The sequence below is a fragment of the Agaricus bisporus genome (assembly GCF_000300575.1).
Source record: "Agaricus bisporus var. bisporus H97 unplaced genomic scaffold AGABI2scaffold_9, whole genome shotgun sequence".
NCBI classification, from domain to species: domain Eukaryota; kingdom Fungi; phylum Basidiomycota; class Agaricomycetes; order Agaricales; family Agaricaceae; genus Agaricus; species Agaricus bisporus.
Window position 1 is genome coordinate 1,158,097 of NW_006267372.1, and position 16,882 is coordinate 1,174,978.

General features: G+C 44.8%; 6 protein-coding genes across 6 annotated transcripts; 4 read left to right on the plus strand and 2 right to left on the minus strand.

Annotated features, from left to right (window-relative positions):
• Nucleotides 1-111: 111 nt before the first annotated feature.
• On the minus strand, nucleotides 112-4,154 carry AGABI2DRAFT_187407 (hypothetical protein; the record flags this gene model as incomplete). Its single annotated transcript, XM_006463930.1, has 18 exons — nucleotides 112-345; nucleotides 398-514; nucleotides 571-659; nucleotides 710-810; nucleotides 870-989; nucleotides 1,044-1,174; nucleotides 1,224-1,305; nucleotides 1,369-2,162; nucleotides 2,214-2,302; nucleotides 2,353-2,761; nucleotides 2,819-3,196; nucleotides 3,259-3,312; nucleotides 3,363-3,510; nucleotides 3,558-3,621; nucleotides 3,672-3,741; nucleotides 3,798-3,873; nucleotides 3,933-4,083; nucleotides 4,126-4,154. 18 exons carry the CDS (start codon nucleotides 4,152-4,154, stop codon nucleotides 212-214), a joined length of 3,036 nt encoding a protein of 1,011 aa, XP_006463993.1. The 3' UTR covers nucleotides 112-211.
• Nucleotides 4,155-4,705: 551 nt separating this feature from the next.
• AGABI2DRAFT_120798 (hypothetical protein) lies at nucleotides 4,706-6,323 on the plus strand (the record flags this gene model as incomplete). The annotated part of the gene is made up of 2 exons (XM_006463931.1): nucleotides 4,706-4,759; nucleotides 4,815-6,323. 2 exons carry the CDS (start codon nucleotides 4,706-4,708, stop codon nucleotides 6,321-6,323), a joined length of 1,563 nt encoding a protein of 520 aa, XP_006463994.1.
• Nucleotides 6,324-6,818: 495 nt separating this feature from the next.
• AGABI2DRAFT_120799 (hypothetical protein) lies at nucleotides 6,819-8,446 on the plus strand (the record flags this gene model as incomplete). Its single annotated transcript, XM_006463932.1, has 2 exons — nucleotides 6,819-6,872; nucleotides 6,929-8,446. The coding sequence occupies 2 exons, from the start codon at nucleotides 6,819-6,821 to the stop codon at nucleotides 8,444-8,446; spliced, it is 1,572 nt and encodes a 523-aa protein (XP_006463995.1).
• Nucleotides 8,447-8,986: 540 nt separating this feature from the next.
• AGABI2DRAFT_120800 (hypothetical protein) lies at nucleotides 8,987-10,530 on the plus strand (the record flags this gene model as incomplete). Its single annotated transcript, XM_006463933.1, has 5 exons — nucleotides 8,987-9,040; nucleotides 9,096-9,185; nucleotides 9,249-9,315; nucleotides 9,373-10,023; nucleotides 10,304-10,530. The coding sequence occupies 5 exons, from the start codon at nucleotides 8,987-8,989 to the stop codon at nucleotides 10,528-10,530; spliced, it is 1,089 nt and encodes a 362-aa protein (XP_006463996.1).
• Nucleotides 10,531-11,120: 590 nt separating this feature from the next.
• Nucleotides 11,121-11,487, minus strand: AGABI2DRAFT_120801 (hypothetical protein; the record flags this gene model as incomplete). The annotated part of the gene is made up of 2 exons (XM_006463934.1): nucleotides 11,121-11,305; nucleotides 11,361-11,487. 2 exons carry the CDS (start codon nucleotides 11,485-11,487, stop codon nucleotides 11,121-11,123), a joined length of 312 nt encoding a protein of 103 aa, XP_006463997.1.
• A 2,897-nt stretch (nucleotides 11,488-14,384) lies between these two features.
• AGABI2DRAFT_120802 (hypothetical protein) lies at nucleotides 14,385-15,576 on the plus strand (the record flags this gene model as incomplete). The annotated part of the gene is made up of 3 exons (XM_006463935.1): nucleotides 14,385-14,559; nucleotides 14,629-14,636; nucleotides 14,689-15,576. The coding sequence occupies 3 exons, from the start codon at nucleotides 14,385-14,387 to the stop codon at nucleotides 15,574-15,576; spliced, it is 1,071 nt and encodes a 356-aa protein (XP_006463998.1).
• Between the last annotated feature and the right edge of the window lie 1,306 nt (nucleotides 15,577-16,882).

Sequence of the window (16,882 nt, forward strand, 5' to 3'; positions counted from 1 at the left end):
CAAAGCCAAGTACGAAGGCAACTTCTCCGGTTTAAGCTGACTCTCTTTATACTCGAGTGATTCAACGGCCGACCTGAACAGGTCTTCCTAGGTGCGAAAGCAATGCCTCTTGGTTGGTAAGCGGAGCGAGTATTAATTGAGACGTGTGAAAAGCTCTAGGACTAAGTCATTACTCGAGGAAAATAAATATATAAATTACCGCAAGGATACGTTAATTGACCACTTCGTCGCATCGCGAACATAATGTATCCTCGTCTTCCCTGGTGTAACTCCAACACCTTGGGCACTTGGATGCTCTAGCAGGTCGAACGCGGATTGCAATCGATTCCGAAAGATCCTCAGAGCCTAGAAAAAACACTTGAGTCAAAATTCCTGCCTAAAGGAAGCCATCACATACCGGGAATTGCTGTAGAAGCGTTGTACAACCATTCTGGTACTTCGCTGTCAGTGCCGAGCGAACCTTCGTCAAGAATTTGGGCTTCGGAAGTTATGAAGAGCGTCTTTAAGAAGGATTCTGGCGACTTTCGTAAGCTTCGGGATAAAGCAAGAGACAAGAAGATAGCACTTTACCTTGAGAATATAAGAGATCAACGAAGGGCGATGAGAGTGAATCCGGGAGGATGATGTCCACTTCTGCTTCCAAGGAGCTTTTGATACGCCTGAAATCGGGTGTCAAAAAGAAAAAAAGGGGAAAATTGGTATAACGCACTTATCCCCGCGGGCTTGTTCAAGTAATGAGAGTACAATGGTACGAATTTTGAGCAAATCTTTCATTCGTGCATACGCTTCATGATCCTCCCATTCTGAGCCCTAAGACGTAGAAACTAAGTTCACAGGCTGCTTGGAAGATTTTCGAGTTTGATACATGCCAATGGTGACCAGTCTTTGGCAAAGAAAGACGATTTAGACTCCGGATGACGGATCGCGTGGACTTCCTCTGCCAGATGTGGCAAAATAGGTGCATAAACTGCTGTCATAGTTTCCGATATCTGACTCCAATTTTGAATCATCAATGCAAGTGTGAATATGACGAGCGCACCAACCTGTTCGAGCACAGTGACGACAGCACGTCGTTCGAAACTCTTCGTAGAATTGGCATACAGACAGTCTTTGGTGATGTCAAAGTAGAGCGAAGATAAAGTTATATTGGCAAAATGTCCCAGCGCGCTCATGACTGCAGATATACGTCATGAAATGGTCGACGAGCGAGTATCAAAACATACCTCTGGGAAAGTTATACGTCGCATATCCCTCGAACGCCGTCTGTTGTAGCGTGTACAATTCATGCATGACATAACGTTCAGCCTGACTCGATTGAAAGATAGTCAGTACAAAGCAATTAATGACGGACTTGAGATGGATACGCACCAAACCCAATTGTTCCCTTGGCACCCTGTCGAAATCTGTCAACGCAGCCCCATCGCTTAAATTCCCAAGCAAGAATCTCGTTGAATTTCTAATCTTCCTCATGGTCTCCGCAGCTTGACTAAGAATCTTGGGTCCAATTGCCATATCTCTCCAGTATTCAACCGTCGCAACCCATAGTCGAAGCACATCAGCACCGTAAGCCGGGTGCTTCTTCTTGTCTTTACCACCGTGTATAATCGTCATTGGACTGACAATATTTCCCAAAGACTTGGACATCTTTTTGCCAGATTCATCGAGAACCATACCGTGTGTGATAAGATCACGATACGGGCTGCTCGGAGTAGTGAGGGTATCGGAATGAGAGCCCACTTTCGTGAGGAGCTGAGACTGGAACCAGCCACGATGCTGATCCGATCCTTCCAAGCAAACATCCGCAAGGAACTCTCTATGCTTCTCTCCATCTAAATTCTGGAGCATTGACCAAGAAGTTCCGGAATCAAACCAGACATCCATAGTGTCTGTTCCTTTCTTCCACATTTTCCCAACCTCGCCTTGATTCGTGGCCGTGGAAGTGAGGAGTGATGGCGGAATAAAAGCTTCGACCGGACCTGTCCACCAGTATGCAACACCTTTCTCCTCGAGTACGGAAAGAATGTGTTCAAGGGTAATATTGTCAAGGTATGCTGTGTCGGTAGGAATATGATGCAACGAAGGTATCGGAACGCCCCACACGCGTTGTCGAGAGATGCACCACTCAGAGCGAGAGCGTATGAATGATTCTAAACGATTACGCGCTGGAACAAGAAACTCAATAAAATGTAAATGAATATATCGACGCGACGTACATTGGGGAGGATAAAAAGAGACTCTGCAAAGAGCTTCCAGGGCGTTATCCTTAATTTCGTCAAGATTGGCGAACCATTGCGACGTGGCCCTATATTTTACAATCAGTATTCAAACAGGATCAACAAGGAGTCAACTTACGTGACAATAATTGGTTTGTCCGTCTTCCAATCATATGGATATCGATGCTTTATCCTTTTGATCTTGACCAAACGGTTCAACCGCTTAAGAATATTTACGATAGCCTTCGAACCATCACCAAGAACCTCTTTGCCCTCAACATCTTTCGCGGCTTCAAATCCCAGAACGTTAGCGACATCATGACTGAATTTGCCTTCACCATCAACATGACATATCATATCGTCAGGATTGGATAGAAGGTCGAGAGAATGGAAAGCATGATAGTCCTCTGCACCATGTGCAGGCGCACAGTGAACCAAGCCCGTTCCGGAATCAGAAGTAACATGGGAGGCAGGGACGACCTTGAAAGACGCTTGTGCCGTGAGAGATGAAAATATGGGGTGATACACCGCGCCAACGAGATCGGAACCTGCATTCGACCGTTTCAAAGACCGAGCCGGAGGAAATTATGAGAGTTGAAACGAACCTGTAAGCTCGGCTACTACTTCTGTCCCTTCGCCCAGAATTTCTGCCAGGGCTTCGAGTCTCTCCTTCGATACAATAACCACTTCACTGGCCGCGCTACGAGTAATGACATATATAAGGTCAGGATGAACCGCGATTCCCATATTTGCTGTCAAAGTCCACGGTGTAGTCGTCCACACCAATACTTTGACGGGTTCGTTGCCGACGGACGCAAACAGAGCCTGCAATTTTTCATTCTTCGTATTATTCTTGTCCAGGTCGAAGTTGACGAAAACTGAATGAGAAACGTGATCGTCTTTGTATATGAGTTCAGCCTCGGCAAGAGCGGACCTCGAAGAGGGAGAGAAATGTACTGGGCGGTAGCGACGACAAATCAAACCTATAAGCGGGATTTATTGAACAAATCGAGACACATCGGGCATTGACTGTGAATGAACATACCTTTTTCAACCATTTTTCGAAAAATTCGAAGCTGGCGCATTTCATAGTTGTGATCTATCCTCGTCATTAACTCGTACTTGCAAATGTCCGAAATGGAAAATCACCTAAAGTCCTGTACGTGGCTTCACTCGAACCCCAATCCGCCATGACACCAAATGACCAGAATTGACTTTTCTGTGACGATATTTCGCGTAGAGCAGTTGTATTCGCTGCTTCTCTGATAGTTGTTGGATCAACCGAACGTGAATCTTTCTTCCGGCCAATTCAGCTTTATATTGAATGTATACGGAAAGACATACACCAAGTTCTTGAAGTGCTTTATTCTCGATAGGTAAACCGTGACAATCCCATCCTGGCAAATAACTATCAAAAGTCCAGCCGCTCAGGCTCATTGATAAAATAGCGGTTCTTACTTGACCCTCTTCCCTAGCATTAGCTGCGAACGAACAATGATATCCTTCAAAATCTTATTGAGAGCATGTCCTAACAGTAATAGAAATCAGAAATCCCAATTCCATATCGTAAAGCACTAGGCTTACCCATATGTAAATCACCATTCGCGTATGGTGGCCCATCATGCAACACAAATGACGGTTTGCCCCGTCTCTGCTCCCACTACAAACAACCCATTCAATACGAATCACGCGGAGAAAAACATGGATGAAGAAGCTTACTTGCCAGCGATATAAATCCTTCGTCGTCCGCTTCCTGTGAGGTTCTTCACTCTTCGCTGGATCAGCCCAAAGCGGAAACGTCGTCTTAGGTAACAACAGAGTTTTTGAAAAAGCTTTGGCATCAAGACCAGATAGCGTGGAGGCATAGAATCTGTTTCTTGGTCCCCGAGAAAGCAGCAGAAACAATTGTGACCTTCCGGGACATAGTGTCCAGATTGTCATTGACGGAAGACGAAATTCATGCCGCGCATTCCCGAAACGGATAGATCTCGCTCGATCACATGGTTCGTGACGTTTGGCGTTATACAGTCACTCATATGCAGTAACCTGCGGTCAGCAGTTCGCGAAGTGGCCTACCTTTGGTTCCAAATTACACTATGAGTGAATGGTCACCGGTCACTTCGTAGAGACGATGTTACCTTCCAGTCAAAATCCCACATCGTGGAGACAGGGCTTCTTGTCTTCGGCCTTTCGGACAAGGTAATTAGCTGCCAGAAACAAACAGACATTCACCATTCGCAACATAATTCACATCTTCCGGTCCGTTTGTCTGTAAATTTCACCGGAGGTCACAGCACATTCTATTCTTTATGTGGCACACTTTTCTCTACAGGCCATGCATGTCCTTCAATCATTCCATTACTTAATTGCAATCGCGAATGACAAAATCATCGCACGCCTCGGAATCATTCTTCCGTATTTAAGTGAATAGAACCATCCTCTGGCTTCTTCACATATCATCGGACTCCTATCCAAACGATATCATCTTTACAATGTCCCTTGCTGAGTGTCCTCGTTGTGGTTACCATATCGCGACAGAATTCAAGGTACGCTGCCCTCGACATTCATCTCGCAAACGACGTTGCTGAACGGGATCGTCAGGAAGGAATCCCTGCTCTTGAAGCCGAGGTCAGCCGTCTGGAGGTCCTGATGTCTCGCCTTCAAGAAGAGAAATCCATCCTTTTGCGTAGGATAAATAACGCGCAAGAAAAAACAAGACGTCTACCGTTCGAAGTGCTTTCGAACATCTTCTTGTTTGCCCGTCCGCCGATTCAGTTCGCCGCCTACGAGCCGATATTCTACGACGAAGATGATCCAGAGCATCCGTCGTTAACAGGCTATCACGATCCTGACGAGAATTTCCACCACACTTTGGCAGCTGTGTCTCATCGCTGGCGTCAGGTCGCGTTGTCAACACCTCAACTCTGGACTTCCATCTCCCTTTCTGTCCTGAATACGTTCACCGAATTCAACACATCTCTCCTCGATCTATATTTCGAAAATGCACGTAGCCTTCCGGTCTCGATTCAATTAGACTTCAGTAATCCTGCTTTGGTGTGGGACAACATTCCTTCAAGACGTTCAGACTTCCTCATGCGCCTGGAACCTCTTGCGGAAACCATATTCGAGGAGAACGCTGACAAAGTCCGAAGCCTTTACCTCGTCCAGCCACCAGCTGAGTGGTCGTCTTTTATCTGCGGCAGCCTCTCGCGTTGCAAATCCGTGACGATTTACTGGCCAAATTCGGAGCGTTACTACGATTTCTCCTTCGACTTTCAGGGTCTTCCTTGTCTCCGACATATAACGCTGGTCGGTAGTAGTTTCTCATTTGCTTTGCCAGCTACAGTGTCTTCTCTACATTTGTCCTACACCGGTTTACACAAGTCAATTCAATTGCTCGTGGGGTTACCAAATCTCGTTGCATTCGGAGGTACTCATCAACAGAAGGAACTCGAGCTCTCTCAGAGTGACTTTACTGAACCCATAATACTTCATGGCCTCGAAGACTTGACATGGGATGCTCAGCACATAGACAATATCCACAATTTTCTGCGTTATGTTCGCTTTGATAACCTTCGCACTTTAGAATGGCATGAAGGCAGACGCCATGGGCACCGCATTTCCGAAGAAGGCGAGAGTTTACGACTTGCCTTCTTTGCTTCACTGCCATCCACTCTTTCGACCCTGATCTTCGATGAGATCGAACTCGATCTTCCTCGTGTTCTCGATCTACTATCTTGTGTCCCTCAACTCACAGAACTCCACTTCACCAATTATGTCAATTGGGTTGTTCAAGACACCGTCAAGGCAATTGGCCGACCCTTTGCGGATAAAGGGACGCCGTCTTCGCCCTCGACCGTTCTACCAAACCTTTGTGTTTTGTCTTTATCAAACGCCATGTACGGTGGGACGTTCAAACCATCTATATTCCTTGAATTGTTGGAAACACTACATGCTACTGGCCCACGACCAAAACGATTCCATTTAATCACTTATTCTGAAGTACGTTGGGATTTAGATGCCTTGGACAAGGTTCGGACCCTATTTTCATCCGGTTTGGATGCAAAGATCACTTTCGATGTTGATGGATCCGAGACAGAGATATCTTAATCACCCATAGATTTATTTTTCGTATGTCCGTATCACTTATATTGGCGGAGAGTGGATTAGTTGGATTTAACCTATTTTTATATAGTTTCAGTTTGCAGGTTTTTGACTTGATTATCCTCTTCACTACTTTGACCCCACCATAATTCTGTCGATCTTATAGTTATAAATTTATCCCTGATTCAGTTCAGTTTGATGAAGCAGTTCTTATCAATTTCTTTCTATCCTTCGTCCGCGGCTCACTCTTCGAATGAGCTCCTGAAGCAGATATTGGGAATTAAAGGGATGTTGAGTGTGGAGATCTTGCCAGTGCCAGATTCCGTGGTTGTAGTTATGATCATGAGGAAGTGCCCACAGGGTGTGAGCCAATAGCATAAGATCATCGATCATCCCGCGCTGCAGGTTTTCGTTGTGCCTCAAGTACATTGACACTAAACATCTTCCTCCTCCTCCTGCCTTGCAGGTCATCGGATACTTGTCAAACGAAATATCTTCAGGATGTCCACTGCCGAATGTCCCCGCTGTGGTTATCATCTTGCGACAGAATTAAAGGTATGCTGCCCTCGACGTTCCATCTCGCAAACAATCTGGCTGAACAGGGTCGTCAGGAAGAGGTCTCTGCCCTTGGAGCAGAGGTCCGCCGTCTCGAGGACCTGATTCCTCGCCTTCAAGAGGAGAAAGCTGTTCTTTTGCGCAGGATAAACAGTGCACAAGAAAGAACAAGACACCTACCGTTCGAAGTGTTGTCAAACATCTTCCTGTTTGCCCGTCCGCCGATTGACTTCACCGCCTGCGAGCCGAGATTATATCACTCTACGGACCCGGACTATCCACTGCTAATGGGCCATTTCGATCCCGATGAGGACTTCCATCACACTTTAGCTGCTGTTTCCCATCGTTGGCGCCAGGTCGCGTTGTCGACACCTCAACTCTGGACTTCTATCTCACTTCATGTTCTTAATACATTCACCGGATTCAACACATCGCTCCTTGATCTATATTTCGAACATGCGCGTGACCTTCCGGTCTCCGTCCAAATGGACTTCACTAATCCTGCTCTGGTGTGGGATAAATTTCCTTCAAGACGTTCAGACTTCCTGACGCGCCTCGAGCCTCTTGCAGAATTCATATTCGACGAGAATGCGGATAAAGTACAAAGCCTCAATCTCATACGGCCACCAGCTGAGTGGTTTTATTCTACCCGCAGCAACTTTCCACATTGCGATTCTGTGACGATTTACTGGTTAACTCCGGAGGATGAGAGTAATTTCTTCCATGATTTTGAGGAGTTTACTTCTCTTCACCAAGTAAAACTCAGCGGCAGTGGCTTCACATTCACATTGCCTGCGTCAGTCTCTGCTCTACAATTGTCCCACACCGATCTAACTGGGTGCCTGGAATCACTCACGAGATCACCAAATCTTATCAGATTGGACATTACCAATGCCAGGACAACCGCTTTTTCTTCTGGGTTGTTCAGTGTTGCCATCGAACCCATAGTACTTCATCGTCTTGAAATTTTGACTTGGAGCGAGATGGTGGTAGATGGAAACCATGATTTTCTGCGCTATGCTCGTTTTGTTAATCTTACCACTTTAGAGTGGGATGAATACAGAACCTATCATAGGCCCGTTTCTGACGAAGGGAAAAGGTTACGACTTGCCTTCTTTTCTTCATTACCATCCACTCTTTCTTCCCTGACCTTCGACTACCTCGGCATTGATTCTCCGAGTCTTGTCAATCTACTGTACTGTATTCCTCAGCTCATCAAACTCTACTTGACCAGGTGTCCTCGGGAGGTAGTTGTAGGTGCTATCAAGGCGATTGGTCGACCTCCGGCAAACAGAGTGGAATCATCTTTACCCTCAAACGTTCTCCCGAACCTTTGTGCGTTATCAATTTTAGACACCAGGTCTAAGGTACTAGACGCGCTTATATTCATTGAAATGCTGGAGGCTCTGCATGCCGCCGGCCCTCGACCGAAACAATTTCTTTTGAATACCAATTCGGATGTTGATTGGCCATCGGATGCCTTGGGCGAGGTTCGGGCTCTATTGTTGTCTGGTATGGATGTGAAGATCACTTTTACTCGTGGTGACTCCACATTTTCGGTACCCTCAGGCTAAATTGGCTCCTTGTTTTGTGCTTATTGTGTATAGCATAACAGTTTGACAAATCTCTTTTGGGCTACTTTATTTCAAATACAGACGAGAGAAACCTGGATGTGGCCCTTTCGCGCTCAAGAACATTGGGGGGACAAACATAGGGAGATAGGCGTTTTGCGCACGAATTTCCTTGATGCGAGTATTGAATGCATTGAACCGCTTGGATTGGATGATGAGATAATGTACACATCGAGAAACATGAAACTTGACCCCTTTCTTAACGCCGATAGCTATGTGGGCGGCGCCCGCAATTGTGGCATCTTCTCTTTCTTTTGTTGTGGGCTATTAACCATGGGCGATGGCAGCAGCAGCAGCAGCTGGGTTGGAAAAGTCTAGCTAGTGGAGCTTCGTAAAATGGTCAATTGCGAGAGACTTAGATACCGAAGGATCTCAGATCGACGGTGGTGGCTGGATGACAGGATCATCTCACGCCTCGGAGTCAACAGAACCTCTCGCCTTGCAGGATTGTCGTATTACTCGTCTTACAAAAATATCTTCATAATGTCCATTGCTGAATGTCCTCACTGTGGTTATCATCTTGCGACAGAATTGAAGGTACGTTGCCCTCGACATTCATCTCGCAAACGACGTTGCTGAACGGGATTGTTAGGAAGGACTCCCTGCCCTTGAAGCCGAGGTCAGCCGTCTGGAGGTCCTGATGTCTCGCCTTCAAGAAGAGAAAGCTATCATTTTGCGTAGGGTAAACAACGCGCAAGAAAAAACAACGTGTCTACCGTTCGAAGTGCTTTCGAACATTTTCCAGTTTGCTCATCCGCCGATTGACTTCGCTGCCTATGAGCCGATATTCTACGACGAAGATGATCCAGGCCGTCCCCCGTTATAAGGCTACTACAACCCAGCTGAATACTTCCATCTTACTTTGGCAGCTGTATCTCATCGTTGGCGCCAGGTCGTGTTATCAACACCTCAACTCTGGACTACAATCTCACTCCGCGTTCTCAATGCATTTACCAACTTCAACATATCACTACTCGATCTATATTTCAAGAATGCGCACAGCCTTCCGCTTTCAATACAATTGGATTTCAGTAATTGCGCTTTGGTGTGGTCTCCAGGTTCAGCTTTCAGACGTTATGACATTCTCAAGGCTCTGGAACCCCTGGAGGAAACTATATTCGATCGGAAAGCAGATAGAATATACAGTCTCGCTTTCATCAAGCCACCAGTCGAATGGTTCTATTTCGATCCTGGAAATCTCTCGCATTGCGCTTCCATGACAATTTATTGGCCAAATGTAATGGACGATGATGATGATTACCTCCTTGATGTCAGGGATCTTCCTTGTCTCGAGCACCTAAAGCTGGTCGATAGTGACGTCCTATTTCAATTGCCTACCACCGTCACTACTCTACAATTGTTCGAGATCGATATGACTCATTACATAGAATTACTCGAGGAACTGCCAAAACTGGTCAAATTGGAAATTACCGAAGTTACGACAGGAACCTTTGAACCTGTAGTACTTCATCGTCTCGAACATTTGACATGGAGAAAGATATGTGTAGATGACAATCATGGTTTTCTGTGCTCCCTTCGTTTGGTTCACCTTACCACTCTCACAACCTTTATATTTGAGTAGTACACATGTATTATGGAAACTTTATGCAAACATTACTGTAAATATTATTTTAATAATACATGTGTACTATTTAAAACATATGCAAATTAAAAATGCATTAAAGCTCAATTTAAGACTTTTGTTTGCATAAAGTTTGAATATGTAAAACATATTACATATGTACTATGTTAATTAAAATTACGGTAACATTTGCATAATGTTTACATTGTCTATTTCAGGCACCACATCTATCACATCTAGGATGAACGCAACTGTATTCATTGGAATGCTAAAAGCCTTGCATGCTGCTGGACCACGACCAAACCAATTTCTTTTGACCACTAATTCAAACGTTATCTGGCAACCAGATGACCTGCGCAAAGTTCAGGCTCTATTGTCGTCTGGTATGGGTGTGAAGATCGTTTTTGCTCATGGTCACTCTACAGTTTCGGTACCCCCAGACTAAATTAGCTCCTCGCTTTGTGTGTATCGTGTATAACGGATTCATTGACAAATTTTCCTTGAGCTACTTTGCTTCATATATCCCCGCACAATCAATCTAGAATCGTGTCTCATATGCGTCCGCATCAGTTAATTCATTTTCTTGTCCCGTACCACGCAATTTAAGACCAAAAAAAAAAAAATCAAACAACGGATTACCGCAAGCAGTACAAAAAATTGTTATTCCTCTTTTTAACAACTCCCACCGAACAATAGCCACCTCGTTGCATCCTTCCCACAATTTTGTCTGACCTGGAACAATTGGCGTCTACCTCGACTGATCAAAAGACGTGGCCAAAGATCTTGCTCCCACCGAAGACGCTTTCGTACTCTACCAAAAATAAATAAATCAAAATCAACAGAGAAAAAAACACTTCATCGAATCATGGTTTTCAACCCTTACCCTTTAACACTCCTATCTTTAGTCTCATCCTCACACCAAGGCATAGCTGTCGCACACTTTCTATCCAACGCCGGCATTACCACCACCCCCTACTTCCCAACTTGCACAATTTCCTCATCATCAATCGCTTTCGCTTCATCGAACACATTTTGTTAGATTTGTTGGAGGAATTGCGGGATGGTTTGGTGGATAGAGGGGGGGAATGTTGATTCTGGTGTCACTATTCTGCCAGACGTGCACTTTTTGTCCATTGTTTTTAGGATCTTCGATGAAAGTGTCGAAAGTGTCGACTTTGGGAGAGCTCTAACCCAAAGGTGAGAGGCACCGACTTGAATACCTGTATCTGATGTTAGTATGAATCCTTCATGATTGTAATATACAGTGATACACACCTCCTGCGAATTTTTCTTTTTCAGATTTGATACCTTCGATAATGGGTACTCTTGTCATGAGAATTCCCGTGTACTCCGAAGGAATGGTCGAGGGTTTTTGAATTCCCAGCGAACGACAGAGTTCCATTGCTGAAGTCTGGGTAGGTTATCATGATGTGAGTATCTCCACTTTGTGTAGTATGGATACATAACGATTTCGGATGTAGGACGGATGGCGAAGGGTTCTTGAGATCTGATTGACTGCTTGAATGGAAAAAGGTTTAGGATAATGAGCTAAGGTAAAGAAAAGACGTACACTTGAGTCCCGTAAGCGACTGCAGGACAGAAACCTTCGATGTGGTCCTTTTCGTGCTTGAGACCGCTCGAGAGGCAAATATGGGGAAATAGGTGTTCTGTACTCGAAGCTCCATGATATGAGCATTGAACCATTCTGTGCTAAACGATGAGATAGTGTAGGTCTTGAGAAATACGATACCCACCGTCAACGACTTCCTGGATACTCGAAGACCAAGGCTTGATGATTCAATGGCCAGAGACGCTGTAGTAGTCGAGCATACCCGCTTTGATCAAAACCTGCACCCTGGATAAGTGATCAATCCAACCTTTCCTTTCTGATGAATAGACTGTACGTTATAATATCAAGAGGCCAAACCGACCTTGTTCTTGACACCGATAACCACAGCACCTTCATTTTAGCCATCTTTTTTTGCTCTCGTCTGGATTCTTGAAGTTCCGCTGGACGCTATCACGGCCTAAACACATTTAGCCTAGTAATCTCTCTAGCGAAGGTAGCTTTGACATGATATAAGCCTAGCTACAGCATAGAAAACCCTTCGCTACATAGAATGACTGAGAAGTGTAACCACAGGATGTCTAAAGGAAGGACACTCGATCTACGCGAGCTCGCATGACAGCCATAGCTGGGGTCCCCGTAGGGAAAACTGTACCGATGGGAGAAATATGACCTTACCAATTGGAACATCAACCATTGGTCTATACGCGAAGCGAATACAACGTGTAGCTACGACGCATAAGTACTATTAATTATATTCGCGAACACGGCAAGGTGAAGGGACTTAGTCGCTACGACGGTCTGCTTACGTACCCTATGTCGCGAATAGGAAGTCCCATCATTTAACAAATTCGGACAAAGTACGCGAAGTGCCATCAAATACGAGTTCCCTTTTTGGTTATACCCGAAGTGTAGCTACGATCGTAACTAAAAATATGAAAGAGAGCTAGGAGCTACTAGGAGGAACAGAGATAGGTCAGCAGCTAGCGAAAGATTGCCCAGAAAGAGTAACCGTTAATCAGCGGATTACATGATCTCACGAAAGCTACTCCTAAAACGGGTGGTATGACTCGGAGGCTTAGTAGCTACAATAGAAAAGATGAGCAAGCTACGATATAAATACCAGAGTCTTAGTAAATGTAGCGTACCTGAACCAAAATAGCTTAGAGAACCATTAGTATAAAAAGCCTGTAGTTAGTGAGCGAGAGGCAAGGAAATTGACCTGCCGAAGCTCTGCAATTGTATTTCGCTACTCAGTGAATCCTATTTGTGGTGTTATCTGTGAACTTTTCCTTCGGACGCTAAGTCCAAACTGAGAATCATACGAACTTGAGAGAATTGTAATCGAAAACCAGAGAGGATTATTATCGAGACCTTGAGCTACAACTCGTTGACAGTGTGTGATAGCTTCGTGTTAGCTACTTGGATATCGCAGCTTGCATCACTTCGGTAGTGGTGAAAGTCGGTGGCCTTGTAGTTTGTCGGTATAAGTCGGTAGCTTCTCGCTAAGTCGATATCGCAGCTTATATCTACCCACATTGTTTGGTACGCGTCGCCTGCTTTAGCACAGCAGCGTAGTTGAACTTCGTCGTGAACAGTCCTTCTCGAACCCCTAGATTCCTTACTCCTCGAGTAGCTACAATTGAAAAATGTTAGGGCAACTGTGACTGAGATGTCACAGGTCACACCTGAACTTAAGAACTATAGAGGAAAGTGACAAAAGTTATATTAGGCGTGAACCTAAGAGAACTCGACAGAGTCTTCTACAAGTTTCTACCTACTTTATATACCTAGACTACGGCGCACAGACCAACTACCCTAGGTAACTTTATTTATATACTGACATGTGAAAAGAAGTACGTATGAGAAAATAAACTAATTATACATTTGACATGAGAAAAGAAGAGTGGAGTAAGAAGTAAGTAAACACAAGTACATTGATCATAAAAACGTCAACAACACCAAGCAAACCATAAAAGTGTCCACAGGTATAAACAACTATCTAAGGACGTAACCTTTCGTACCAATCCCTGCCGAAGTATGTTGCCATTACTTCTCCACACGGGCACATCGTAAAGAACCGGACCGGTTCCCAACGACGGAAGTCCGGGTTATTCCATCGCTGCAACATCCAGGGTCTCTCCGATACTTCGTCCCACATTATCAACGTCACTCTTCCACACACTACGCACCTACGATCCTCTAACCTCCATCCGTCTGGTCGGGGTTCTCTTCCGATAGCCACCGCTGCCCTCCTCCACTGTACTTGCTCCGCATGGTTCGGAGGTAGGAAAGAGAAGATAAGATCAATGAGCTCAATTGGTAAATCTGTAGCTTGCGCCATTTTAGCAGTATGCTGATAGTTTAGCCTCCGTCGAACTGTAGCAGCAGAGGGAAATTATTACATAATAAAATATGTGACAGATGTGACAGCGTGACGCCGTGACATTCTGGCAAAGTTCTAACAAAAAAGGCCTTAAAACCCGAAAACAATCTAAAACTTTCAAAACTTCACAAAACATATCTGTCTCCTTCTTGACTTCTGATTTAATTCTCCCACGAACTTATAAACTGAGAACAGTTTGTGCGTTAGTGAAACCCTTTTACCTTTTTACTTCCGTAACTACTGTCACCTCTACAACGCAATGGCAAACGGCCGCAGCAGGGAGGTGGAAATCCCAAGCTCGTTGCGAAATATCTTGAAGCCGATCTCACGAGACAGATACCGAAGCATGTCAGGGGTGGAGAGACAGATGGCGGAGGAGGAAGAGTTGGCATTGACGATCAGGGGAGCGGAAATCATTGGAAATACATTGGCTTGCAAGAAGTTGTCGGCAATCAAAACGGCAGGATCATCTCATGCAGCAGCGTCAATAGAACCTCTTTTTGCCTTGCATCATCAACCCAGTCTTAGCAAGATCATTTGAAAGATGTCCATTACTGAATGTCCTCGCTGTGGTTATCATATTGTGACAGAGTTAAAGGTACGCTGCCCTTGACGTTCATCTCGCAATCGACGTAGTTGAAGATCCTCAGAAAGGAGTACCTGCCCTTGAAGCAGAGGTTCGCCATCTCGAGGATCTGATGCCTCGCCTTCAGGAAGAGAAAGCTATTCTTTTGCGTAGAATAAACAACGCGCAAGAGAAAACAAGACACCTACCATTCGAAGTTTTGTCAAACATCTTCCAATTTGCCCGTCCACCAATTGACTTCACCGCCTATGAGCCGATACACTACTACATCGATGACCCGGACTTTCCACTGCTAACGGGCTACGTTGATCCAGCCGAGAACTTCCATCATACACTGGCTGCTGTTTCTCATCATTGGCGCCAGGTCGCGTTGTCAACACCACAGCTTTGGACTTCGATCTCGCTTCGCATTCTGAATACATTCACCGATTTCAACACGTCACTACTCGATCTACATTTCAAGAACGCGCATAATCTTCCCATCTCAATCCGATTGGATTTGACTAATCCTGCTATAGCGTGGACGGCACATGAAGGTTCGAAACGTGATGCCTTTCTTACGCATCTGGATCCCCTCGAGGCAACTATTTTCAATCAGAATGCAGATAAAATAAAAAGCCTCGTTTTCATCGAACCACCAATCGAATGGTTCTTTTTCGACCGTAGCAATCTCTCGCGTTGCACTTCCGTGACAATTTATTGGCCAAGTGCGAGGGACAATAGCGTCTTTAATTTCGAGGATCTTCCTTGTCTCCAGCACGTAAAGCTGGTCGACAGTGACACACTATTTGAATTGCCTACCACAATCACTGATCTACAATTGGCTGGGACTGATCTAACTCATTCCATGGAAGCAATCGCAGAACTTCCAAATCTAGTCAAATTCGAAACTACCGGAACCACGACAAGATTCATTAAACCCGCAGTACTCCATCTGTTAGGGCGACTGTGACTGAGATGTCACAGGTCACACCTGAACTTAAGAACTATAGAGGAAAGTGACAAAAGTTATATTAGGCGTGAACCTAAGAGAACTCGACAGAGTCTTCTACAAGTTTCTACCTACTTTATATACCTAGACTACGGCGCACAGACCAACTACCCTAGGTAACTTTATTTATATACTGACATGTGAAAAGAAGTACGTATGAGAAAATAAACTAATTATACATTTGACATGAGAAAAGAAGAGTGGAGTAAGAAGAAAGTAAACACAAGTACATTGATCATAAAAACGTCAACAACACCAAACAAACCATAAAAGTGTCCACAGGTACAAACAACTATCTAAGGACGTAACCTTTCGTACCAATCCCTGCCGAAGTATGTTGCCATTACTTCTCCACACGGGCACATCGTAAAGAACCGGACCGGTTCCCAACGACGGAAGTCCGGGTTATTCCATCGCTGCAACATCCAGGGTCTCTCCAATACTTCGTCTGTTAGGGCGACTGTGACTGAGATGTCACAGGTCACACCTGAACTTAAGAACTATAGAGGAAAGTGACAAAAGTTTATTAGGCGTGAACCTAAGAGAACTCGACGGAGTCTTCTACAAGTTTCTACCTACTTTATATACCTAGACTACGGCGCACAGACCATCTACCCTAGGTAACTTATTTATATACTGACATGTGAAAAGAAGTACGTATGAGAAAATAAACTAATTATACATTTGACATGAGAAAGGAAGAGTGGAGTAAGAAGCAAGTAAACGAAAATAGATTGATCATAAAAACGTCAACAATACCAAACAAACCATAAAAGTGTCCACAAGCTCAAACAACTTCTAAACGAGTAATCCACTCACACGAACCAATACGTACCGAAGTAATTCCCCAACATCGCATCACATGGACATAGTATGAAGAATCCGGCTAACTCCCATTGCCGTGGTCCCCAGAATCCCCATCTCCGTATTATCCATTCCTTCCGTTCCTCTTGGTCCCACATCGCTAAGCATACCCTCCCGCATCGTCTGCACCGATGATCCGATAGGTTCCAACCTATCGGCCTGACCTCTCTTCCTACAGCCGCCGCCGCCCTTCTCCATTGTACTTGCTCCGCATGGTTCGGAGGCAAGAAAGATAAGATTAAATCAATGAGTTCAATAGGTAAGTCTGTAGCTTGCGCCATTTTAGCAGTATGCTGATAGTTTAGCCTCCGTCGAACTGTAGCAGCAGAGGGAAATTATTATGTAATAAAAAAGTGTAACAGATGTGACAGCGTGACGCCGTGACATTCTGGCAAAGTTCTAA